The sequence below is a fragment of the Chlorocebus sabaeus genome, chromosome 9 (assembly GCF_047675955.1).
Source record: "Chlorocebus sabaeus isolate Y175 chromosome 9, mChlSab1.0.hap1, whole genome shotgun sequence".
Lineage (NCBI taxonomy): Eukaryota > Metazoa > Chordata > Mammalia > Primates > Cercopithecidae > Chlorocebus > Chlorocebus sabaeus.
Genome location: NC_132912.1, coordinates 130,528,632 through 130,555,944, shown reverse-complemented (window position 1 = coordinate 130,555,944; position 27,313 = coordinate 130,528,632). Strand labels below are relative to the sequence as shown.

At 45.6% G+C, this 27,313-nt stretch overlaps 1 protein-coding gene across 5 annotated transcripts in view; it reads right to left on the bottom strand.

Annotated features, from left to right (window-relative positions):
• Nucleotides 1–27,313, bottom strand: part of PTPRE (protein tyrosine phosphatase receptor type E) — a 181,593-nt gene that overhangs the window by 89,579 nt on the left and 64,701 nt on the right. For 4 of the 5 annotated variants that reach the window (XM_038009719.2, XM_038009714.2, XM_007964418.3 and 1 more), the window contains exon 2: nucleotides 16,470–16,492. Coding sequence is in view for 2 of the 5 variants with exons in the window: in XM_038009714.2 (XP_037865642.2) it covers nucleotides 16,470–16,492 (23 nt within the window). In the remaining 3 variants the exon portion in view is untranslated. Of the gene's footprint in view, nucleotides 1–11,315; nucleotides 11,432–16,469; nucleotides 16,493–27,313 lie in introns of those variants that run through there. The other variant, XM_073019454.1, reaches the window with a different exon arrangement.

Here is a 27,313-nt window from a genome sequence, read left to right as displayed (position 1 = left end):
AGTCATACCACACACTTAAATCAAATCATGTGTTTTACATGGTACTGGCTATATAAAACTTAGTGAATCGAACTCTCAGCTTCATCTCACAGTGATGACGAATGGGGACAGATGGAAGTGTCCGTGTGTGCCAGTGTAAATGTGACGGAAGCAGCGGGACTTAAAAACAGAAAGATCGGGGCCGGGCACGGTGGTTCAAGCCTGTAATCCCAGCACTTTCGGAGGCCGAGACGGGCGGATCACGAGGTCAGGAGATCGAGACCATCCTGGCTAACACGGTGAAACCCCGTCTCTACTAAAAAATACAAAAAGTAGCCGGGCGAGGTGGCAGGCGCCTGTAGTCCCAGCTACTTGGGAGGCTGAGGCAGGAGAATGGCCTGAACCTGGGAGGCGGAGCTTGCAGTGAGCCGAGATCCGGCCACTGCACTCCAGCCTGGGTGACAGAGTGAGACTCCGTCTCAAAAACAAACAAACAAACAAACCAAAAAAAAAAAACAGAAAGATCATCTTCAAATACATTAATTTACTCTCCTTCATTAAGCAATTTAAGGACAGAATTTGTATTATCATCAATAACTTGAGAAATGGTTTTGAAAAAGCAGAAGTTATATGTCTAGAAATGAGAAACTATATATTTTCGGTTGTTAGTTCACATTCATTTGAACTTTTGCCATATTCAGTTTTGAATATGCTTGGTTCCCCCATTTGTATATCTCCTTTCTTGTCTCTTATTTGTAACTAGTACACATAGCCACAAATACATGTACATGTACTTATATTAATTCCTATGGTCTCTAATCTGTGAACTCTGGCTTTAAAATATACATGAATGTTGTTGATTCTGCTTTTCAGTCTTCAGTGCCCTGGTTTCCTGAAGGATGTACTATTCAAGTGCTGAACTGAACTTGAACTCCACAAAGCTGGTCCTCTGAGGCTGCAGCCCCTGAGTCCAGGTTGTGGGGGGATATTAATGCCTCACTGCCAGCAGCAGCAGAGGAACGTGGAAGATTACCTTGAACATGGAGCCTATGGACTCCATAACTTTTCCTTGTGGGCAAACTCAGAGTATACCTGGGTGTTCAGGGCCAGTGGTCAGCTGTCTTCAGCTTTCATTACAAATGCTCTTAAGAGCTGGGTTTGATTCCTGGGAAAAGCATTGATCAAAAGGGGAGAAATAAGCTGGATTGTACTTCAGAGGCGGCTGTTTGGAACAGACAGGTGGTTTATGGAAGCCAGACTTCAAGGAAATGTTAAATCTAAGTTCGGCCCAAATTCGTTAAGTTAACCTGATTTTGACTGTTGCACTGTGTTCTTTTTTTTCTATTTGTTTTTTGCTTTGCCTGTTTTAATTTCTTCTGTTTCTTTCTTTCTTTCTTTTTTTTTTTTTTTTTTTTTTTTTGCCGTGACACTATAAGCTTGGCCTGGTTTGAGGCTGAGAAGGTTTGTTGTTTCTGAATTAAAAAGAAAACTCTTTCCACGTAGGAAAGAATGTTGTGGGAGCCTCCAAAACTCAGGCTGCCACAATGAACAGACATGCTTCTTACAACACCCACTTCAAAAAGAAATGAGGGTTGTAGCATTCGCAGGAACTCCCAACAGCCAGGACATGACGGTCCTGTTTCTGTGAACTTGGAGCCTGCGTGTGCCTGGATCTAGCCATTGGTGCACCTCTCAGCCTCCTCCTTCATTGGAAAGAAGAGTTTTCATGAGCTCAGCTGCTGACATGAAACAAGGCTGGGGGCTGAAGCTGAATGCCGGGAGGCATACTAGCTGGATGGGAAGGGACTGGCACGGGTTCCAGCGAGATACCACAGTCATAAAAACTGGGGAAGCTGCAGGGGCATACATTCTGAAGGGGACTCTCAGGTTGGAGGTTTTATTGTAAGGAATGAGTGATTTGAATCAACTTTAACAGGGCATGTATATAGTATGATTCCAGAAAAATGGGGGCACCACTGCCTTCTTTCCCACCCTCCTTACTAGTGTGCAACATGCAAACACCCACGTCCCAAACCCTCTCTTCGGTGTTTATTTCTATGGTGGAAAGAGTGATTTTGACAGGGCAGCTTTTGAGATCTTCCTTGTAACCTACTGTTGCATGAATGGGCGTCTTTAGCTCTTTAAACTGCCTTTGGTGAAACATAGGTAAAGTTACGTGTTGCCAAGCAACGGAAGCTTCCGACATTGTATGTCCTTCTTAGAGAAGCTCTCTCCCTTCCAAATAATTAGACATCAGTCACTGCTCCACGTCCATACTGGGAATAACACAGGAGACTCAACATCATCCTGAAATGAAAAGTGAATCACACTGATTCCTGGCAACAAGATGTCCATGACATGAATTTTCCCTTAGAAACTAGGCTCTTTAAGACCAAGGCTGGCATCTAAGACAGGAGCATGTGGGCTAGATGGCTTGCTGAACCCTTAAAGAAAGCCCCCCTCCATTTCACGCTAATGCACATTTTATAAATAGAGGTCCAATTCATTTAGCTTAAGGTGGTCTGGAATATTTCGCACGTGTGTGTGTGTGTGCGCGTGCACGCTCGTGTAGAGTTGGTATAAACATGGACAGAATGGTAAATGAGGCACCTAAGAATGATTAGTTTGTGGCCTGGCAATCTTCCTCTGACACTCAGCAAATTCATCATAACTGCAAGCAATGCTTGCTTTAGCCATCTTGCTATCCCATCCAGAAGAATTAATCAAATGTTGCAGCATCATTGGAAAACAGGTTTTCATATAGGTGTTTATAACAGCTTATTGCATGATGGTGCTGATGAAATCACAGAACGGCTTGGATGCTGTCCAATTCTAAACCCCACCGTCAGGGTCTGGACAGTCAGCTAAGCCTCAGCTGGGTAATTTTGCTATTCTAGATCCGCAGATCCAGATCTCACTCCTCCTCCTAGCTTGCCTTGGCTTCTGGATACGTTACTGTTAGTAAGAAGCAAAGCACATAACCATCTCCAGGGAAGCGGATGGAAGAAAACCAAGAGGACCAGGTAGAATGGGCCACTTGACCCTTGAGCCACCTCCCACTATGAGGAACCAGGTGGGTCAGCTTATCTCACAAGCAGACATGGTGTGTTCATAATTCCCTCATCCTCAGAACTCACTGGGAGACACACTTTGGGTTCTCTTCTCTGAGAACAAAGATGTGTGGATCTGTGAAGCCTGAGTTTGAATGCTGGGGCCTCCTGGCTCTCAGGAGTGGTGGGGGTTGAGCCTCTCTTGCCAGCTGCTGCCCCTCTGCCCTGATGGAATAGACACCACCGTGGGACGGGGCTGAGGTCAGATTTACTCTTTTTGGTGGGCGACACCTACGGGTTTATCGACCAGGAAGGCCTCACCTTAGAACGCGTCTCCCAGTGACTGGTTCAAAACCATATCCCTTTCAAGACAGAAGTTCAATGCTAGTAGGTGGCTTGGATTGGTGGGCACATCCCTTAGCTCTTAGGAATCCTGGGGATGGGGGACTGGGGAGAGAACTGGTATCAGAAACCCAAAGTGAACTGAAATGTGCAGTCTTAGCCCAGTTTGGGGCCAGTGCAGACCTGGAATGAGGCTCTCCCCTGCGTTCCAGCAGGGCGTCAGGAGGACTAACAGCCCCTGGGACATCGGTCTGCACGGCCACAAAATAAAACAAAACAAATGTGGCCACATCAGTGAAAGAAATCACTGAAGCTCGTCTGGTGTTGGACAGAGAAAAATCACTGAAAATTGACTGAGACACTTGGAGGTGTTAGTTGACTTATTTATTTATTTATTTTTTGAGACAGAGTCTCGCTCTGTCACCCAGGCTGGAGTGCAGTGGTGCGATCTCCGCTCACTGGAAGCTCCGCCTCCTGGGTTCACGCTGTTCTCCTGCCTCAGCCTCCTGAGTAGCTGGGACTACAGGCGCCCGCCACCGCGCCTGGCTAATTTTTTTGTATTTTTAGTAGAGACAGGTTTCACCGTGTTAGCCAAGATGGTCTCTATCTCCTGACCTCATGATCCATCTGCCTCGACCTCCCAAACTGCTGGGATTACAGGCGTGAGCCACCAGATTTCATTTATTTATTTATATCCAGCTTGCTTCTAAAAGGATATAAAGTCATGTAAGGACTATTCATTCATGCACCTAAAATTCACTGGGTGCCTCTCTCATGCCAGCACTTGTGTGAGGGGACAGCGGGATGGGATCCCCATCCTATGGGGCCTGCATTCTTGCGGGTGAGAGAATGGGTAAATACCACAGTTCCAAATACTGGTAAGTGCTTTAATGACAATATAAAGTAAAATGGGGGTACAGAAAGTAACTTGGGGCTGGAAGTCAGACAGGCAGCATCAGATGGGGTGGGCAGGGAAGGCTTTTCTGGAAACTAATGATGGAATCAGAGAAGAGAGCTCTGGCTGTGCTCCCTTGGAAAAGAAAATCCTTCACCAGTCACCACGGGGTGGACACTGCAGGACTCTCTCCCTCAATTCTCGTACTCAGGGTGGGCTTTGGGGACGCGAGAGCAGAGCAGTGCTCAGGCCCTCACTCAGAAGAGAGACCCTCGTGCTTGGGGCTTAATGCTCTGTAACTGCTACCTTCACCTGTCATAAGAATTTTATCTCTGAACTTGTGTTTTGTGAGGGAACTCTGGTGGGGCAATGGGACATGTGCCGGGGTATGGCCCCTCAACTCACACCTGGCCCACCTCCTGCCCCGCCCCGCTGGGTTCTTGACTGTCCACTTCCTGCCCCGGCCAGCAACTGAGACTCCCCCCACTCCTCAACAGGGAGGATGGGGGCTGGATGGACGCCTTCTACCTGCCCAGTTGAAGGCAGTGAGAGTATCCTCGTGCCTGGGGGAATGTGACATTAAATAAAAGGCAAAACACACATACACACCCACACACACACACATACACATACACACAGCACTATGAAAGGTCCAGAGAGAGAACACAAAGAAAGGAAAAAGCTTTTTTTCCTGCCTTTTGAACAAGTGACCCCGGGTTTTAAGTAGCCAGCCCTGTTTGTGCTAAGTGCTGCCCCAGGCTCTGTGAAGAACGCAAAGATACAACTGTCTTCTCCCTACTCCCCCGTCCTCCACGCCTGGCCACTCATTCACACATCCATCAGTAACGCAACGCAGGTTCCTGAGATCCGACGCACAATGCACGCTGGGTAAGCCCTGGGGATCCCAGGACAATGGGCTCCCTCGCCCCCTCCAGGAGCTGAGACCCGGGCCCCCCACCCCCGTCTGTGACAGTCATGCGTGGCTTCCACATCAACTGTTTTCTGTCCCTCTGCGGTGGCCCCACCACACATTAGCTTCAAGTATGTGTCACACATCATATAAATTATGGATACAGTAGAAAATGGAAGTTAGAGAACACATGCACTCTCTGATCACTCAGAACTCTTAGGCCATTCTCTGAACTTGACTTTTCATTTCTCAAGATTAGTAGTTCATTTCCTTTTAACCACGTCCTCGAAGAAAATCCTTTCCTGGGGATTTAAGAAACTTAGAGAAGGAGCCCCCAGGTTTCTGTGACACCCCTGATGTAGTTCTCTGTCTTTCATAGACCTGAATACGCAATTTCAGTGAGTCTATTTCCTCAACCCTCTGCTCATTTTCTATCAGGACCCTAGATTCTGTGCCCAGGGGCAACTTCAAACTTTTTCAAATGTCCCAGGCACACTGTGATACAAACAGCAGACACATTAAAAAATGCACTGCAGCCTCACTGAAATAAAACAATTATTATTATTTTTTAGCTTTATGATGAATTTCATAAAGGGGCTACCTGTTCTAGAGAAAAATGAAGACTCCCACTTACACGGTTATTACAAATGCCTGGGCACGTACTTGGCTTTCTGACCACGTATTTGGGTTTCTGAAGAAGTATTTGGATTTGTTGCACGGTATTTAGTTTTCTGACTGGGGACTTGGATTCTAACCAGGTATTTGGGCTCCTGATGCTGTGTTTGGATTTTAGACCTGGTACCTAGTTTTCTAGAGCAGGTGTGTGGCTTTCTGATGCAAGTGCATCAGCAAAAGGAGTGGCTCCAGGCCTGCGGTCTGGCTCTGAGGGTACCCGGGTTTTTCCTGAGTGCCCCTAGGCCCAGGAGCACTGGCGAGTAGCTGCCCTGCACAGGGGGCCTCCTCTCCAGGGAAGCTCAGCTTCAGGAAGCCCTGAGCCAAGGCCCAAGATGCTGGGATAAGAGCAGATCGTCCCCAAAGGAAAGTGACTCCCAGCTGCCACCCCTTGTATTTTCAGTGTGCTATGAATGTTGTGCTAGAACTTTTCAGTTTCTTCTGAGGGCCCAACCTGGGTGGCAAGAACCCTAGAGCCTTGCAGAGGTGGCTCCACTAGGCAGCCAGGGAGATGGATGTCCTTAGAAGAGGGGTGACCTGCTGACGCCCACGTGGCTGCTTAGCACAGACACTCAGCACCTGAGCCTCGCAGGCCCTACCTCTGCTCCTTTTCTGGTCATGTTGTTTTCCCCCTCGACTGACTCCCAAATGCTCCACCTGCCCCTCCAGCCTCCCTGTCTTACCCCTCTGATTTGCACCCCTCCTGCCGCCTCCTTGGTGGCTGTGTTTCCCATCCTCTAGGTTCTTGGGTTCTACTGGGTAAAATCTGATCCTGGGGGCCCTCAGGTGCTGGGCACAGGGATGAGCTTCAACTGCTCACTCGGTGGGCTCACTGGTCTGTGCTCAGGCCAGGCAGGAGGGACTCACTGTAAAGATGGGGCGGCCTGTGCTTCAGAGTCATCCTGAAGGAGTGGTGTTGAGGGGCCCAGGAGAGGGAATAGTTTGGTAAGGGGTGGGGCCCAAGGCAGGAGCTAAATAGCTCTGGTGACCACAAGTACCTCTGGTGCTATTTTAATAAAGATTATGGATCAGAAAGGATCGCCAGACCCCTGCTGGATGGACAGAGGCCAGTTGGAGCAATCAGAGTGGACAGGGGTGAGACCCTGCGAACACTGTGGGGAAACGCACGATATTACCAGGCTTCCCATTAGGAAACCTGCCACGTGACTTCCCAAATGGATTGGATTTGTACTACCCTCAAAAAATGTTTCAAAAAATTGCACAACTTTGGAAAATATTCTTATAGAAAGAAATATTTTTGAAAGCTGAATGAGACAGACTCCTTTTCTAGAGCAATCCAGTCATGATGGCGTCATGATTGCCGTGTGTTAAGAGCCTAGGTCAGGTTAAATGCCTTCTTTTAAGTGATATTAACATGTCTCCTTGTCTCAAACACTGTGAACCACATTACTCAGTTGATATCAAAAAGAATTTTTTAAAGGAAACATGACTTAATTCTCAGCTCAGCAGGCGGAAAACATAGAGCCATGAGTGGTGAATCACTCATTAAAAATTAAGTCAATCCGCCCACAACGGGAAACAGCATAACAGAACGTCGGTGTTGGCTTCAGATTGGAAGGAAGCCAAAAACAGGTTTTGAAAACAGTGATGCCTTTGAATTCGATCTTGCTCAAATAGTGCACTTTTGGGATTTCTAACTTCATCCCAGTGACATCCACTTTCCAGTGTCTTCTGTTGAGAACACCCCTAAGAGGGGAGCAGAGTGGTATCGAGGGTTTCCATGGTTTCTGACAAGATGAAGTGGTTCACCTTCCCAGTGAATCACTTCTTCTAGTAACATAAACCATCACATGGCCCCCGGAACCATTTGCCAGAACGGCCCTCAGAACAGTGGGAAAAATACCTTTGTTTTATTAACTAACATTTCTGTTTGAGTTTTAAAATCAAAGCCCACGGATTCTCAGCTTTTCCTTCCTGAATATAAGCAACATTATAAACAGGAAATGACCATATTTCAAATAAAAATTTTCCATTAATAAAATGCGTTTTAAAAAAATGTTCTCGCTTCTTTTGGAGAGCAGTGAGAGAGGAAAAACAAATGAGGGAGGCAGGAGGAGCAAGCCCCCCAGGCCAGTGCTGCTTTCTCATAGGAAGATGACAAAACATTCACCCCAAAACATTCAGACCTCATCCTGCAAGACAAGGAGATGAGGGCGGCTGGTCCCAGTCATGGCTGACACGTGCAGTAGTTACTTTCTGGGGATTTCTGTTGCTAACTCCAAATCCAGACCAGCACCACCCTAGAGCATAGAACTCTAGGTCTTGAAGATGTCTTTAAACAATTCTCACCCAGCCCTTTATGTTTTAGACCAAGAAGGTGTGACTCAGAGTGATGAAGTGACAAGTCTAAGTAATTCAACTTTCTTCTTCTTCTTCTTTTTTTTTTGAGATGGAGTCATGCTCTGTTGCCCAGGCTGGAGTGCAATGGTGCAGTCTCGGCTCACTGCAACCTCCGCCTCCTGGGTTCAAGCGATTCTCCTGCCTTCAAGCAATTCTCCTGCCTCCGCCTCCTGAGTAGCTGCGATTACAGGCACGTGCCACCTTGCCAGCCTAATTTTTGTATTTTTATTGGAGATGGGGTTTCACTATACTGGCCAGGCTGGTCTCGAACTCCTGACCTCAAGTGATCCAACCACCTCAGCCTCCCAAAGTGCTGGGATTACAGGGGTAATTTGACTTTCTAGAACTAAAATCTTTCTAATCAATCATTTTGCTAGGCTCCTGGGCAAAACACACATTTATACTTAGTAGAGAAAGGACTCAAATATTGGCTGTCTAAGAAATATTTCCTGAAATTAGAACTGGAATCAACCACTTCATTTTTCAAGATCTTGCACAATCATGAACTTGCAAGAGATACCTGATAAACCCTGATAAACCCTCAGTGAGCAAACGAACGAATTATTGGCTGTGCGGAAAGGAAACGTGCCAAGTGTGTGAAAAGAGATTAGAAAGCTGCATTTGGTCAGCAGATAACATGCAGAAATAATTGGGAACTCTGGCCAAGATCAACTCAAGTGATCATAAAACTGTTCCAAAATATAATTATCAACCAGCAAACCGTTTGCAGAATCCACAGGATATGCTCTTATTTGTTAATGTTCTCTGTCACTTGCATAACTGTCAAATCATGTTTTTCATAATGGAAAAGTTTTTCTTTTGGCAGGTCTGAACTTCACCTTTGGTGGTGGTAATGAGAGCTGACTGTTTTTTCAGTTGGAGAGGAGCACCGTTTCCGTCTGAGGGAGCACCGGAGGGGACTGGTGCTTCCTTTCCACTGTCCTACAACTCACTTATCCAGCCTGCCTGGGTCTCTGTTTTCCCCTCTTTAAGGGAGAGGTGACAAGGCACGCCTGGACGGCTGCCTCCTCGTGTTTAGGGGACCCATGTGAAATCATGAATTTGAGGTTGCTTTGTACATAAGTGCTCTCTATGTATGGGCCTTATCAGAAATGCAATTTCTGTTTAAGCATAAGGCACATAAGTTATCTGGAAAAACAGGAAATGGAGCAAATCCTGTTTTTCTAAATAATAATTTCCACAAACATGATATTTTAAAAAATTCATTTCTCAGCAGCAATGTGGTAACATGACAGCTTTAAATACATAATATGTATATGTAAAATATAATATATATAGCTTTAAGAAGCTATCTATATGTATATGTTATAGCACTTGAACATGAAATCTGCACCATTTCTGACAGCAGATGAATCTTGGTAGAGTTTTTTGAAATCAGTTAAATACTATCAACATATTTTTTAAAGTTGTTAGAACTGAATCAGCCCTCATCATAAAATAAACACAAATCCAGTTTTTGTTTTTTTTGCTTATGCTTATTTCTATTCAAAACAAGGAGAAAATCTACTCAGAAAATCTATTGTATGACATGTTTTTGTTCAGTAGTTCCACAGAGATCCTTCCTTTCTTAACACTTTAAATAATTTTTACCAAACTCTGCAACATAATAAGCAGTTTTTAAAAAATGTTATTGTAGATTCCAGAATATGTGTGCAGGTTTGTTACATGGGTACATTACATAACGCTGGGCTTTGGGCTTCTATTGAACCCATCACCCCAGTAGTGAACATAGTACCCAATAGATAGTTTTTCAACACTTGCTCTTCTCCCTCCCTCCTCCCTTTTGGAGTTCCCCGTGTCTGTTGTTTCCATCTTTATGTTCATGTGTATAAGCAGCTTTAAAAAGTCACCGCAGGCCGGGCATGGTGGCTCACGCCTGTAATCCCAGCACTTTGGGAGTCCGAGGTGGGCGGATCACCTGAGGTCAGGAGTTTGAGACCAGCCTGGCCAATATGGCAAAACCCATCTCTACTAAAAACATAAAAATTAGCTGGGCGTGGTGGCAGGCGCCTGTAATCCCAGCTACTCAGGAGGTGGAGGCAGGAAAATCTCTTGAACCCAGGAGGCAGTTTGCAGTGAGCCAAGGTTGTGCCAAGGAACTCCAGCCTGATAGAGGGAGACTCAGTCTCAAAAAAAAAAAAAAAAAAAAGTCACTGCAAATGGTCATTTTTGAGCAGAATGTGCAGAACGTGATCTCCTTTCCTGTGGTTCAATTCACAGGGGGCCACCCCCAGGGGATGGAGCTGCAGTTGAGGGTGAGTTCAGGGTGAGTTCTGGTAGGACTGGTCCACTCACGGCCCTTACATTTGGCACCAGACCTCATCCTGATGCACCGCCGGGTCTGAGAAATCTCTCTGTAACTCACATACCCAAAAGTGTTTATAAATTTCTTGTCTTCTTTCTCCTAATATGAATGATGCCACCCCTTAGGCAGTTGGCACACATCTGCAGCCGACAATATCATCTGTTTCTGCAGCATGAACTGCACAGGCAGGAAACCCTTACACACAGAGTACCGGCCCTGTGTCCTCAGGAGCCTGAAGACAAGCTCCTTGAAGACCAGCTCATTGGCCTGCAGACCAGGTCCCTCACGCTTGCTCTGTGTGTCACTTTTAATTAAAATGCCACTTCACAAATCTAGTTGTTAAGAAAAATGAAGAGGGTAGTTTTGATTACAAAGATAGAAAATGTCCAGTTTACAATGGGTGGGATTTTCCTGTGTCATCGAGCCGGCCTATGTCTCCAGCAATTGTTAGGGACTGTTTTTCTAAAAAGGTGAACCTCACCTTGGATTCTTGGCTGCCTGACAACCCACCAGGCCCAAACAGACAATGCTTCTGTGCCATCCCCAGGGCACTATCGACCGAGGCGTGGTGGACTGGAAATGGTTTCCTGAAGCATAGATCCCAGATTTCCTGCACAGAGCTGGATAAAGGTAACTAAGAGGCTTGCCAAATTTTCATTTAACGATGCCTTCCTGGTGATATTCTTTAGCCTGATTTTTAGATACTTTAGCAATTATATTAGAAGCAACCATGACATAAAACCAAAGAGACAAGAAAAGCCCCTCTGAGCTCCCCGGTACCTCTTGTCTTCCTGGGAAGACGCTGGGAAACCATCCTGGCCTTGGAGAATCCATGTTTCCCTGTCAGCTGAGAAACGATTTCTAGAAGAATTCCAACTCTGAACTGGGTCTTCTGTGAACACGGTGACGAGACATGAGTTTATATAGGAAATCTGTGTTCCTATTTCCTCTTAGGGGAAACTGTGACTGATTAACGCCCAGGCCTTTGCTCTGTGACAAAGGATTACCTACTAGGCTCTTTTAGGAGGCACTTCTTGAAAGAATGCGGAAACTTTCCCGGGGGGAGGGAGGAATGGAAATGGAAATACATGAAGGATTAATCTGTTCGTCATGTCAGATCCAAAGGCATTCTTCCAACTTACTGTCAACTTCTAATTCAGTCACCAGGAGAATAATTTGTCACTGTGGCTCGGATAGAAACCCATGGAATCCATTGGTGCTAATAAAAAACCCAAGTATGTGATGAAGAAGGGAAACAGGAATCACATGTCTCGGAAAGTTTTAATTTTGTATGTGCTCTGCCCACCACGCTTCTCACTTCTTTCTGGGATTCCGAAGGCCGGCCCGGGGCGTATAGCTCCTGCCCTGCTGAAAACATCACCCCAGTGGACGCAGCCAGAAGCAAGCTTGGAGTGGTCCCCCTGCCTGTCAGAACCCTGAACTTTATTTTAAAAATAACAGATTTTTTTTTCTGTCATGGTAGCCGTTCAAATCAACATCAAGAAACACAAATGAGTCAGAAGAGAAAAAAATCACACTTCTTAAAAGTGACAGAGGAGGAAACAGATTACTAAAGAAGAGCAAGCGAGTGAAGGGAAGCCTAAGTACGATTTAAAATTGAAACTCATGGTTGCTGAATATTCACACGTTAATTTCGTTTTCTTTTATTCCTTGGGTATTTCCATGAACCAGAGTGAAATTGTCAAGTTACAGAATCATTTAATTTTACTTTGTAGTGGATACCCTTAGGTATAACAATATAAGACCTCAAAGAGTCTGGAGAAAATATTTAAACCTTAACGATATGTCTTTTATAAATTCTCAATTCTGAAATTCCATTGCGTTAAATACTATGCGAGAGACCCAGAGAGTTGTAAGCATTCTCCAGTTGAAGGAACTTTGGTCATATTTGATCATTGATATGAACTATGGTGTTATTTTCACAAACCTATTGTTAAAGACAAAGAAAAAGGAAAGGAAAACATGGGAACAGGTGACTCTACTCAAGAGACCCCTCCTAATCCAGCTTAACAGGAAAAAAGACTTGACTCATCTTTTTGGATGTTTGTTTGTTTGTTTGTTTGTTTATTTTGAGACAAGTCTTGCTCTTTCATCTATTTATTTATTTATTTATTTATTTTGAGATAAGTCTTGCTCTTTCACCCAGGTTAGAGTGCAGTGGTATGATCTTGGCTCACTGCAAGCTCCACCTCCCAGGTTTAAGCAATTCTCATGCCTCAGCCTCTCAAGTAGCAGGTGCCCACCACCACGTTCAGCTAATTTTTGTATTTTTAGTAGATACAAGGTTTCACCATGTTGGCCAGGCTGGTCTTGAACTCCTCAGCCTCCCAAAGCGCTGGGATGACAGGTGTGAGCCACTGTGCCCGGCTTAGATGTCAAATATTAATATAGTTTTTTAAAGTGAAAAAGTGGATTATTGCTAGTAAAGGGAACTCCTTTTGATACCCACTATGGTACCAGCATATATGTTACAATCTAGTTCAATATCTTCCTTAAATGTGGAAACAGTTGCCATGATTCTGTGATGACGATCATAATAAGAGTAGCAGTGATAACCACAGTTAGTTAGCTTTTATTTATTTTTATTTTTTGAGACAGGGTCTCACACTGTCACTCAGGCTGGAGTGCAATGGCGCAATCTTGGCTCACTGCAACCTCCACCTCCCAGGCTCAAGTGATACTCCTGCCTCAGTCTCCCAAGTAGCTGGGATTACAAGCATGTGCCACTACCACCCAGCTAATTTTTGTATTTTTAGTAGAGACAGGGTTTCACCATGTTGGCCAGGCTGGTCTTGAACTCCTCGTCTCAAGTGATCCACCTGCCTTGGCCTCCCAAAGTGCTGGGATTACAGGCGTAAGCCACCGCGCCCAGTCCAGAGCTAGCTTCTATTAAATGCTACCTTGGGTCATCTCACTTAAATGTCACATCACATCCTAGGAAGTGATGGATAGATGAGAGAAATGAAGGCTTGCACAGGCTGATGTGTTCATCCAGCACGTGTGACTAGGCTCCTCTGCAGTCAGCTGGTCAGTGTGGGTGGTGGCTGTGGCACCATCTCCAGCCTTACGAGGCTTATCCACCCTGCCCAAGGTGGACTACCCTTTTAGTTCTAACTGACTCAAAAGCACCTCTCTGAATCCCACAAGTGAGAAATAAGTTCCCTTCCATTAATAGATATCCTGATGTTCTGCACAAGTCTCAAATGCTTAGCAGTGAAAATGCAACGGGCTAATAGATCAGCCTGGTATTCTACCTTGGCGGCTGTAATAGTCCGTTTTCATGACGCTGATAAAGAGACACCCAAGATTGGGCAATTTACAAAAGAAAGAGGCCTACTGGACTCACAGTTCCACATGGCTGGGGAGGCCTCACAATCATGGCTGAAGGTGAAAGGTACGTCTCACATGGCGCAGACAAGAGAAGAGAATGAGGAAGAAGCGAAAGTGGAAACCCCATAAAAAACCATCAGATCTCGGGAGACTTATTTACTACCAGGAGAACAGTATGGGGGAAACCGCTCCCATGATTCAATTATCTCCCACCAGGTCCCTCCCACAACATGTGGGAATTAGGGGAGTACAATTCAAGATGAGATTTGGGTGGGGACACAAAGCCAAACCGTATCAGTGGCTCAGTGGGCAGGTCCCAAACGAAGGCAGCAGACAAGGCAGCACAGATAGGAGACCTAGGCTTCGAAACCCTTTCCTCGTGTCCAGAGAAAGATTTCTGGAATCAGAAGTACCCTTAATCTAGGAACTCAGGATCTTCCTGAAGCAGAGCTTTACTTTCCCACTGAAATGGAGGCAGGGCCGGGTGCGGTGGCTCATGCCTGTAATCCCAGCACTTTGGGAGGCTGAGGCGGGCGGATCATCTGAGGTCGGGAGTTTGAGATCAGCCTGACCAACATGGAGAAACCCTGTCTCTACTAAAAATACAAAATTAGCTGGATGTGGTGGTGCTTGCCTGTAATCCCAGCTACTCAGGAGGCTGAGGCAGGAGAATCGCTTGAACCCGGGAGGCAGAGATTGTAGTGAGCCAAGATCATGCTATCACACTCCAGCCTGGGTAACAAGAGTGAAACTCTGTCTCAAAAAAAAAAAAAAAAAAAAAAAAAAAAAAAAGAAAGAAAAGAAAAGAAAAGAAAAGAAAGAAAGAAATGGAGGCAAAGGAAGGATGAGACCAGGAAAAGGGAGGTGCTTCCTGAAGCTGCTCTGGCTGCCAACTACCAATGGTGGATGCAGGGAGGAAAGGAAGTCAGCTCCTGGACACACAGTCAGTGACCCTTGGGCAGGGCACCCACTTCTGAATCTCTTGCCAGGTTTGAGACAATGCCAGGAGGTGGAGGAGCCCCAGAAGCACCTGTCACAGGATCACTCAGCTGTGGGAGCTGCTGACTCACTGATGGGGAGCAGGTCAACTTGCCGGGAAAAATACGAAATTTTGGAAGTGGCAGAAGGCAAAACGGGGTGCGGAGGGGCCAATACTGAGTGGAGAGACAAGGGGTGCAAAGGTCACACACTTGTAACAAATCATAATCTGAGCCCTGTATTTCAAAAGGAGCTGTAGCTGTGGGGTCTGACACTCAAATATTTCATTCTAGCATGTTAGGTACATTTGCATTCGATAAAGCACGCAGCTCCAATGCTTTTGAGGAAAGCCACGTTTAAAAGCATTCGAACCAGTATCGACCAGCCAACACCCCTTGTATAGGATTCTGAGGCAATAAGGGATTGCAGATTTCATATAGTTAATCCTCCATCCTGTAAATATGATTCCAGTAACAATCCTTCTCTTTGATCCCACCGCTGACATTTACCCAAGAAGAGTTCCTCATTCAGAATCAACAACATCTCATAATGATGCAATAGAGAACGTGGACAACAAAATTAACTTAGTAGGTGGCAAATGAAGGCATCCCTCTTCTCTAGCTTAATCAATCATTACTGTTATTTAACATTCCTTACCAAGAAAGAAAGAAACAATCTACACAGTCAAAATGCATTTGATCACACCAAGAACGACCACAAGCATTGATGCCCAGATGGAACAGTGCCACAAAGGGCACCCTGCCTAAAAAAGAGGGCCAACCAGGGCACAATAATTGATCCATTGACCTGAAAATGATTCCAGAACGGAGTCAGTGCCTTTCAAACAAGGCAATACATTTAGGAAATACAGCTTCCCGGTGGCTGGCATCATGGTGCCCGCTGAAAGCAAGCACACCCAGCAGTCCATGCGCCACTCGCCCGCACGCTGCAGATGCTGCGAAAGCTCTTAGATTTTTGTCCTTCGATTTGTTTAGGAAACTTAACAGCATTAAATTGATTAAGTAGACTGCAAAAGGGCTCTTGTTTAAAGTTTTCTTTTTCTAAGGACATTAAGGCCATGGAATTTTGCCATTGCCTGGACCCAAAAGGCATAACATTATGCGACACCCCGATACTGCTTTTACTGCGCGTGCAATCCGGAGAAGCTCCTTTTCAGCAGTTTTCTCTAGAGCAGATCAATTTGAGAAGCAGTTACCATCAATGCAATTATGTGCCCCCACGCTCCTGAACAGTGGTCGGATGTGTGCCACTGAGATAAAGCTAGACTCTTCTAAAAGCAACGACAAGTCAGTGAAAGGAAAGGATGTAGAAACTGTGTCCTCAACAATACCTTTCAGGAGATCAAGCAGCTGAGCCAAATTTCACACACACATGCACACACACACACACACACAAATGATGTAACAAAAAGGTGTGATATGAGCCTGTTGAAGCAAGGTAAGGCATAAAATTCAAATATAACACGCTGACCATATGGCCTTCTTTCTCAAGAAGACAATGCTCTTCTAATAATTAAATCCCACACATTATCTTAAGCTAGTTATCTGTACATCAGACATAATTTTTAAAAAGTTTTGTACTCACCAAGGGAACGTGAAGGCTATAGTCTGAAAAAGAAAGAAGAAGAAAAAAAAACCAGTTAGTTTTCTGGTTAACAGGAGTTGGCTGCTAATTCTAACCATTTCCTTCTGTACAGCACTAGTCGACTATCCCATTTTTGCTTCATTGTTCAGGGTCTCCTGGAGATCTCTTTATCTAGTTGATACTTCTTTTGGCTGCAATTATCAGCTTTTAACTATGTCCTACCCCAAACTTTAATACAACCTCTAATGGTCAGTTGATGGCGGGGTGTGGCCACTGACCTAGCCCCCAAGATGCTCTATCAGTCAGCTGCCTCTGCTGTGGCCTACAGGGTTCCCTCCCCTTCAAGTAGTTCCTTTAGGCCATCCTCCCCTCAAAAGAGCCTTTTACAACCTAGTCTGGGGCATCTCCCTTTCCCCAGCTTTCTAGCTTAATCATTATCTAGCCTGACCATTCCTATTAATTAATTAATTTTTCTTTTTGAGACGGAGTCTTGCTCTGTCGCCCAGGCTGGAGTGCAATGGGGCGATCTCGGCTCACTGCAGCCTTCACCTCCCAGTTCAAGTGATTCTCCTGCCTCAGCCTCCTGAGTAGCCAGGACTACAGGTATGTGCCACCACACCTGGCTAATTTTTATATTTTTAGTAGAGAAGGGGTTTCACCATGTTGGCCAGGCTGCTGGAACTCCTGGCCTCAAGTGATCTGTTCGCCTCGGGCTCCCAGAGTGCTGCGATTACAGGCATGAGCCTCCATGCCCAGCCTCCCATTAATTTAGCTTTCATGTTATTTAAAAAAAAAACAGTTTTATCGAGATATAATTTTCATACCTTAAAGTTCACTTGTTTAAAGTGTACAGTTCAATGGTTTTTTGTATATTCACCCAACTTGAAACCATCAATATAATCTAATATTAGAACATTTTCATCATTCAAAAAGAAACCCCATACCCACTATTAGCTCACTAGCTCCCAAGCTCCATCCTCTCCCCAGCCCCTGGCAACACCAATCTTCTTTCTGTCTTTATGGATTGGCTTGTTCTGAATATTTCATATAAATGGACTCACACTATATGTGGCCTTCTGTGACTGGGTTCTTTTACTTATAATAGCATTACGTTTTTGAGACTTATCCCTATTGTAGCAAGTATCAGTACTTCATTCCTTTTAATGGCTGAATAATATTCCATTGCATGGATATACCAATTTTGTTGACCCATTCCTCAGTGGATGAACTTAGCTTGCTTGTTCTGTTCTGAGTGGTCAGCATGGCAGCCTCACACTAGGATTATTGATTAGGCTGCTATCTACCTGTGAAAGAGTCCTTGCTCAGTCATCACTGTATGTCTGCACTGGTGAAGGGTGGAAGCACGTTTTGATTGTCACTGTTTTTAAACAGTGAATTCAGTATATGATGTTTTCCACTAAAAGAGACTACTTGCTATCTTAGTCCTGATGAAACTAGATATTTTAAATCAAATCAAATAAAGACTCTACAGAACACAATTAAAAGTTGTTATAAATTGGTATATTTTTAAAAAAATATTTAAATGCATATTATTATACATTTAAAAGCTGACCCATGAGGTATGTTTGAAGCCCAAGAAGCAGAAAAAATACTTCTGGTTACTAAGGAATTTTAAGTCTATTTGGGCAAATCTACAGCTCAAATTCTTCTTATGGCAAAAGACTTAATACCTCTCCCCAATACTGGGAACAAAGCAAGGATTTGTCCCACTCCTATTTAACATTATCCTGGAAATCATAGCCAATGCAATAAGTTAGGAAAAAGAATTAAAAGACATAAGCATTGAAAAGAAAAAAAATAAAACTTTATTCTCAGATGACATAATAGTCTACATAGAAAATACCAAACGATTCAAAAATAGCTACTAGAGCCATTAGAGGCAATATATGAGTTAAGGTCACAAGGTGCAAAGTTATTAATACAAAAAAAAAGATTTATATATACTAACAACAATTATAAATGAAATGTATAAGACAGTCTATATAATACCAAAGCATCTACTAGGGCAGCTATATAAAACAACTGGGGAAATCTGTTGAATAACATATTAACACACAGAGGGTTTCCAGGGTGCAGTGGAACCCAGTATAACATACAGCACGATGGCAGGGGATTGAGAGGGAATTGGTTTTTGGGCAAGAAATGATTACTTGAGGATCACTGCAGATAGGGGAACTGCTCTTTTGTAGGAATAACTTATTACAGGAATACATCCTTTCCACTCTCCGAAATGAACCAGAAAATATGCTAAAAGAGTGACTCGTGGTGTTTGACTGGAGCCAAGTGAGGAAAGAAGCCAGGAATGGAAGTTATACCTCCAATATCTCAAGAGGATTGATAGAAATGATCAATCTTCCAATGCAATGCTGATTCCTTTTAATGTAAAATAAAACCCAATGCTATGCAGAAGTTTCTGGAGTGGGGCTGCAGACAGCGGCAGCAGGCTTGAGTCAAACCAGACTAAAATCACAAGGGAAGAGACCAATTTTGGTAGAACCTGTTGGCACTCTGTCAATGGTTGCACGATTGACAACCCCAATCAAACACAAATCATAATCTGAAATTAAACTTGGAGCTAATTTTTAAAAACTAAGGCAAGAATACATTGAACTCTTGCCTTGTTGTGCAGTGGTGCAATCATGGCTCACTACAGCCTCAACCTCCTGGGCTCAAGCAGTCCTCTTGCCTCAGCCTCCCAAGTAGCTGGGACTACAGGTGTGCACTACAACATTCCGCTAATTTTTGTTCTACAAATAGATCGTGTATTTTATTGGTTTGTGGCTCACACATGATAGTATGAAACCACAACTATCAGTTTCTTAAAGAATTAGAGCAAAGACCAATCATAATGTTCTCTAAAGTAAACCTTTCCAAGTGAAGACTTCCGTTAGGCCAACACTGTGACGCCAACGGCTACTGTAGCATTGAGCTACAGGTTTGAAACTGTGAAAGAGGAACATTTAAAAGCTGGGGGTTGGGGAGGTTGGTTTGAGCAGACAGATCCGCGAAGTGGGGTCGGTGAGAAGCTGACACAATGTCCTTCCACTCACTGGAAAGCTTCCTGTTGTTCTCTTGAACGGGTAAGGGGAAGGAGAGATGAGTTTAGATTTATTGGGCTGTGGAGTGCCTTGGTCACTGCTTGTGGGGTTTCTCCCACATCTAACAACTATCCTAGTAAGGCAAAACCCACTTTACTATTTTTAAATTTTTATTTGTTCATTTATTTTTTGAGACGGCGTCTCGCTCTGTCACCCAGGCTGGAGTGCAGCAGCGGGATCTTGGCTCACTGCAGCCTCTGCCTCCTGGGTTCAAGTGATTCTCCTGCCTCAGACTCCTGAGTAGCTGGGATTACAGGCACCCACCACCACACCTGGTTAATTTTTGTATATTTGCTAGATATGAAGTTTCGGCATGTTGGCCAGGCTGGTCTCCAACTCCTGACCTCAAGTGATCTACCCTCCTCGGCCTCCCAAAGTGCTGGGATTACAGGTGTGAGTCACCAAGCCCGGCTGGCGAGACCCACTTTAAAGATGAGGACACCGAGGCTTGGTGAGGCTCTGGACCAGCATAACAGAGTGAGGAGACAGGGCAGCGGTCATGCCTGCCTGGGGCTGCTGAGCCCACTCCTGGCTAGGCCTCCCAGGGGAAGCCATCCTACATTGCAATGTACGTTTGTCTGCTTGTTTTATTTTATTTTTTTCTTAAATTGAGAGAGTGTCCCACTCTATAGTCCAGGCTGGAGTGCAGTGGCATGATCATATCTCACTGTAGCCTTGACCTCCTGGGCTCAAGCAGTCTTTCTGCTTCAGCCACACCCCGAGTAGCTGGGACTACAGGCGTGCACCACCATGTCCCACTAATTTTGTAGTTTTTGTAGAGACAGGGTCTCCTGATGTTGCCCAGACTAGTCTTGAACTCCTGGGTTCAAACGACCCAGCCACCTTGGCCTCCCAAAGTGCTGGCATTAGAGGCGTGAGCCACTATACCCAGTCTTGTCTGCTTGTTTTGTTTGTTGTTTGTTTGTTTGTTTGCTATATCTCCTTCCTCCCAGTGAAGCTGTAATTCCTTTAGTGTAGGAATGGTGTAGGAAAGGCATTCTGCAGATGGCAACAATGATACTGGATTATTCCTCAAAATCCTTTCCAGTCCTAGAGAGTGCTCCATTAAGTTCTCTGCTCCAGAAAGGAAAGCCCTGGGATGGCCATATATTTACTGTGGGAGAAGTGAGTCTTTGGAAGTAGCCTGGCCCACAGAGGCCTGGACCAGCCTGGTCACAGAATTGGAGCTTTGGCTGGTGAGTCCCTGGAGCTCACAGCTGCAGCCACTCTGCTTCCACGGAACAGAGGCAGGGAGCAAGCCCGACGAGGCCCTGGGAAAAAGGCAGTGTGACAACATTGGAACAGGGGAAATCCGCCCTTAGGAAGGGGGGCAGGGGCAGGCAAGGTCAGGCCAGTGAGGGCGCCCACAGGAAGCGGCTGGGCTGCTGGGTTGGGTCCCGATTACTCACAAGATATGGAAAGACCGAGCGACGTTATTGTGCATCCTAACCTTGCAAAGAAGAAAATAAAACTACAGTGTTTAGAATCAGTCCCTTGGAACTATTCCATTTAAGGGAAACATTCAAATTACTTCTGAAATGAACAGAACTGGCCAATCTTTCCAAACTCAGACAAAAGGAAAATGCCTTTCATACACACCCTTGGTCTAAAGCGCCATAAGCATTCGAGTGGGCAGAATGTAGGTTGCTGACGTGGCTTGCGTAGCATGTGTATCTCCAAGCTACTCTTTTAAATGAGTAGCAACCTGCAAGAATTTTTTGGAAGTGCATTTACATTTTATTTTAACATGCTTACCTACACGTTTCTATGTGTATATCTAAAATGTGAACTTTTCATGATGTATTACAATTTTATAAAGAAAGGACACAAGAATAAAACTCCACTTCATGCCATTAAATGCCAGTGATATTGACCTTGAAGCAGTCTTACTGTGAATGACCAGCCCCCGGAGCCAAGTTCCTCAATCCTGGCTGCCTTCTCTTGGACTCCAGTTTTTCCCCAAAGACACTGAGTTGTCCTGATCAATTAGAACACTAGGGTAGCAAGAACTGTCATTCACCCTCAATCACAGTAACACTCAAGCACCACGACCATTACTTTAGATGGACTGGTAAAAGAGCAGGATCATTACTCCAAATAAAATAATAACAGAGACCTCATCACTTGAATGAAGTGCAGTGGGAATGGACGGAACTGCAGCCACAGGCCCTGTGGCTGTCTCTGGATTCTATCAGACAACTACATTCTGCTTCCAGTGGGTAATTCAAATGATGGAAGAATGCAAAACGTTTCTGAATCATCTAGGCTTCAGATTCGCACTGACGTCATACTCACAGCTTCCTTGTTTACCTTCCAGGCAACAGTAAAGCTGTTAATGTCTATATTTTCTAATGCATGAAAGACAGGACAGAAGGAGCTACTGAACTCGGGGGAGGAAGCCCTCCCTGAAATGAAAAAGTTTAGTAGAATCTGATCCTACCTACCCCACAGCCTCAAACCACCTTGAAAAGGAGATGAAATCTTTAAAACAATGTTGCTAAGGCTGGGGGAAAAAAAAGACCCATTTTTCTCAACCATCCTTTTTGCCAGTCTATGACAGACGAGCAGGACTTCTAAATATTTGGCAACTTTTAGAAATTATTCATGGGCAGCTGCTCAGCACAGATCCACGTGCATCTCTGCCTGCCTCTCAAGCTCCCTCCTCCCCCGACCAAGGCACATACACTCTAATTACTCCACGGTTGAGGCACCCTCTTTGGATTAGGAAACATGCAAATTAGAAAGCCAGACAAATCCTTCTTTGCAAGTACAAGTGTCTGCTGGTTTCCACACTGCCTCGTCTGTCTATGCCATTATTATCAGCATCAAATTTGGAAACATGGCAATTTGATTCCGGGCTCCCTTCTGAGGTGTAGGGGCGCCCTCCAAGCCCCAGACGGGAGAGCTATGGATTTGTCCACCTCTTGGCGCTGGGCATGGACACTTCTCAGATAGTGACAGTCACGGTCATGTTTTTTTAAAAAAAATCTTTGCCCAATGAGTAGCTTCTTGGCAGGGGCTCTAGTGTTTGAGGACAGGGATGGATGGTGTTAACAGCCACCAAGAGAAGACCCTTGCAGAAGAAACAGTCACTGTAAGGACAGGAACTTCATGCCAGACTCCCTGCTAAGCACCCAACAGGGATCACTGCATCCTCTCAATACTCATATGGAGAGTTTGTTATTAGACCCACTTTGCAGACGGGGAAACTGAGGCTCAGAGACATAGGGTAGCTTGCCACAAGGACTCCCCACACTGGGCAGTGCAGTGGGACTCCAGAGGAGCAGTCCTCGACAACGAGGCCTGTTTTACTCCCCTCTACCTCCCTCGCTCCTCCAATTGGGCTCAGACTCTGAAATGTACTCAGGACAGGCTTGCTGGGCGCCTGACGCTCATGGTAACTGAGCACGCCAAAGATGTTTTTCTTGAGCTAATGCCTGTTCCGTGAGCCCCAGAGAAAATGATCTCTAATACTCAGACATGTTAAATCAGTGTTTGCAGGTTTTCTTTTTCAGAGTGCCGATTGGAAACACACCTGACTTTCACCAGGTGACCCCAGGTCTGCGATGAGGCTAAGCACGTGTGTGAAGGGCCTGGTTGGTGATGATCTTGACACTCAGCTGTCCACAGTAACCTGTGGCCAGAGGCCCTGGCAAAGCAATGCTCACTAAGGCAGAATGGATGAGCTCTGGCATTAAATAATTATTCAGAAAGATCATTTTATAATGAAATAATAATAATAATTGTTCACGAATAAGGGAAATAGCACGTTTGCTGATGAGATTGGCATGGATGAGAAGAGTAGCCTATGTTGCTAAACAGCCCTCTGGATTGCTTAACAGGTTTGGAAGCTCCCAGGAAGAGCATCAAGTCAGGCAGACACCACGGTGATCCACCTTCCAGAGGCCGCTCACTCACACAACCGTGTCTCACGGGCTCCAACACAGCACAGTCCCCCTGCTTCCCGCATGCTGCTCCCTGCCCCACAAAGCCTGTCTCACTCAAACCCACTAGATGTCATGTGATCCAGTAGGTCAAGTGCTACTCGCTCCTCGACATCTTTCCTGAGCCCTCTGGGCCACCCTGGTTGTATCCCTCCTGGTGCCCAGCTGTTCCCTGCCCGCCCCTTCCATCTTTCTGTGTCTTCACAGCATCTCCACAACAACACAGTACAGTAGGACTCTGGATTAACATTAAGGATGTTTGCTGCCATTTCAGCTGCGCTATGAGGTGGACATAGCTGTGCTATGAAGTGTTCCACACTTTACAGATGATGAAGGCAGGTGCAGACCCACCCCCAAAGACAGAGCATCCATGGCTAATTTGCTGGTTTCTGAATAGAAACCCTGTTATCTCTGACTTGAACATCTTCAGTATATGAAAAGTTCTGTGCGTGTACCAGAAACTCATAAAATACTAGTTGAATGAGTACATCCATGTGCTAAACCGGCCATTTAACATTAGTGAGAATCTACTAGGTGCTAGTTCTGTGCCAATTGCTTAGGATTTAGAGATTAAAAACATACAAGGACAGAACCCCAAACTCCTTACCCTAAAAGAAGTCCAGAGGACAGGCTTATAAACAGATCATTGAAAAGCAGGGGTGAGCAGTGCTAGGTCATGGCAAGCCCAGCAGCCATGAAAGACAGAAGCAGAACATTAACCTGTGTTTGGCCAAAGTTAAGGCATCTTTCTTAAGAAGAAAATTCCCAGGAAGAACACATGAACAAAAGCAAGGAAGCCAGAGAGTGTATGGAACATTCTAGAAACGGCAAATAAGTTGGCTCCTGGCTTTGACCTTGGAACAAGTCACTTAATGGTTTTGAGCCTAAGTTTCTTCATCTGCGAAATAGAGATAATAATATTTACCTGCTGGGTTAGTAAAGGAGGTAAGGACCCGACACCGAACTCAGTATAAGGCCTGGACCAATAAATCACTACTGTTAGCCTGGGATGTGAGGTGGGCAGATCCCGGAATGCTGCAGAGACCTTTGGCTTTGGGCTGAAGCCACAAGGGGGCTGCAGAAGTCTGCAAGCCTGGGCGTTCCCATTCTGCTCTCTGCAGAGAAGGTCACTGTGATGGCTGCAGAGAAGACGACGGGACAGGACCAGGCTTGGTGTGGACTGCGGATTCCTGACTAATGAGGCCACACCTGTGGTCCAGGTGCAGGATGAAAAGGTGTTCTCAAGGGCAGTGGTGGGCGGCTGGGGGTGGGGGCAGCTATTTAACGATAGAGGAGGCAGAGCTCACAAGCTTTGGAGGCATGTGAGAAGTGGGGAAAGGGAAGGAAGCTAAGGGTGACTGTGGGCTGGGCTTGGGGGCCTGGGTGAAGTGTTACCATTGACAGAGGGGTTCAGGCGCAGAGCTATCAGGAAGTGGTGCATCCTTCACAGGTGCGCACAGGACATTACCGAGACTAAGAAAATATATTAGCATGAGAAAAGGGGAGACCCATCCTGAAAACAAATCAATTTGTTTTTCAGGAATATGGTACTCAGAGCAGAGATGTTTGTTAGATATTCCTTAGGAAGATTCTGAAAATTAGGAAAGCTGATGAATGAAAAATCTGCCAATCAACTAGCCACTTTGCTGAAACATGTGCAAATATTCTTGGTTTAATGATCCTCCACCCCACAATAACTGCCTGACCGGAACCATTTAAACTAGTTCATAAATAAGAATCCCTGTAAAATGCACAAAAAAGAGGCGAGCTTTAAAACAAACCAGAGATAACAGAGAAGATTCTGGGTATCTGTTATATCATCTCGAAGAGGAAAAGCTACACGTCTCCATTTAAAATAGAGCTCATAATAAAAGGTAAGCTGTCAGGGAATTCACAAATCACCGTGCTCCTAACAGAAATGTGTCTAGGCTTGATACGCATTGCTGAGGACAAGCACCTATTTTTCCCCACCACTGAAAAAGTTCTGTGAACCAGTAATGAATCCCTCCTCCACATAAAAGAACACTGCAGCATTCATTTAGAAACAAAAACAGCATTATAACAAAAATATGCAGCGCTCCATTCTGGAACAATATACTGCAACAAAAGTGTAATGTTTGACAGGCATTTTGTTTTGTCTACCTATAAAGGTCAGCTCTCCTCTTCCACTGCTAAGCAGTGCATCCATCATTCTCCAGGAAAATTATTTTATTTCTTTACAACTCAAGGAATCATCCCAAAGTATATGTGCTTGAGATGCTGCACAGCACAGCTGGACGGTCCCAGGCCTCTGTGTGATGTGGGGACATTAGAGGCCGGGGGTAGAGGGGGCTGATGTGTGTCTGCTCATACCTGCAGAACCCCAGGCCACCCACCTGCCACCTGCATGGCTGCTGGTCTCTCCTGTAATCCATAGTCCGAGGGAGGGAGAAGCAGCAGCATGTGCTCTCCAGCCAGATCCCTGCCCACGGGTGACCTTGGGCAGCCCTTCTACCTCTCTGTGCTTCAACGGCCACTACACATGAGGTCACTGATACTTACTGATGATCCACAGCATCGTGGTAATGATCCAGTGAGAGAACGCTGGGTGGACGAGCTTGGAAAGAGTGGAGGGTAAGGCCCAGGTAAGGACAGAAAGGCTGCTGTTCGCACCCTGGGGTTGGCTGTGGGTGGGACCACATGCCCAATGGTCAGAATAGCACCACCTTGCTACCTAATAATCACATTTATGGGGACAAATGGTCCTTGGGGCACACTGCTAGACACTGTACATACAGGATCCTGTCTGATCCTCACGGCCACCCTGAAGTAACATGCATGAAGTCACGTGGTCAACAAGAGGTTGAGCCAGAAATCAAATCCAGCCAGATCTGACTCCAAATCCCATGTTCTGTGCCATTGGGCAATAATGTCCTCAACATTAGGAAAACCCTGGGCCCTTGGTGCCTGGGCCAGGAATCGCTTCCTGGGAGATAAGCTGTGTGTGGAGGAGCAGTGCCCAGGCAGCGGTCAGGGGAAGTGGTCACTGCCCAGCAGACCACAGACAGGACACTGACAAGGATTCTTCCTCCACCGTGTTACCCTCATGATCAGGCAGCACCACGGCTTCAAAGCACACAGTTTATAGGATGTGCCCCTGCCTAGGATGCTGAAATGCCATCTTCCCACACAGCCCCAAACTCATCTAAAAGTCACACGCAAATTGAAAAAAAGTTTCTGCTGGGCTTCTGTAAACTAGGCTGGGTCTCTGAAAAAGTAAAAGCTCTGAAAGTTGAATTTAGGAAAACTGCCTGAAGTTCAATGCTGCAGCTGAATCTGCCAGGAAGTCTGAGGTCTGAATATGCTAAGGGAAAGCTCTCCCGGCGCCCCTGGCCATCCTAGCAGGAACCTCTGACTGGCCTGAGCGAGCCACCCACATGGCTGGCCGGGATCTGTAGCCAATGGAGAGTTGAGAGTCTCCTTCTAGAGCTGCCAAGATTCTAATAAACCTCCTTCCATTTACACTAAACTGCAAATCGCGCATGCTGGAGACTTTCCCCAGGAACTGCCTTGTGAGGGGCAAGCACTCACTGTAGGCCAGGATGGGCACACATCTGACCCTCCTTACCCCAGTGCTTATTCTCTAAAGGAACTGCAATGCGCTAGTACCCACAAGGACAGCAAGGCCGGCGCACCATGCACAGGGCTCTCACACCTCAGGGCAGCACCGAGTGAAAACACTGGGCAGGCTTCATCTCACCGACTCCTCCACACAGTGCGGAGAGCTGAGAAGGGCCCTCCC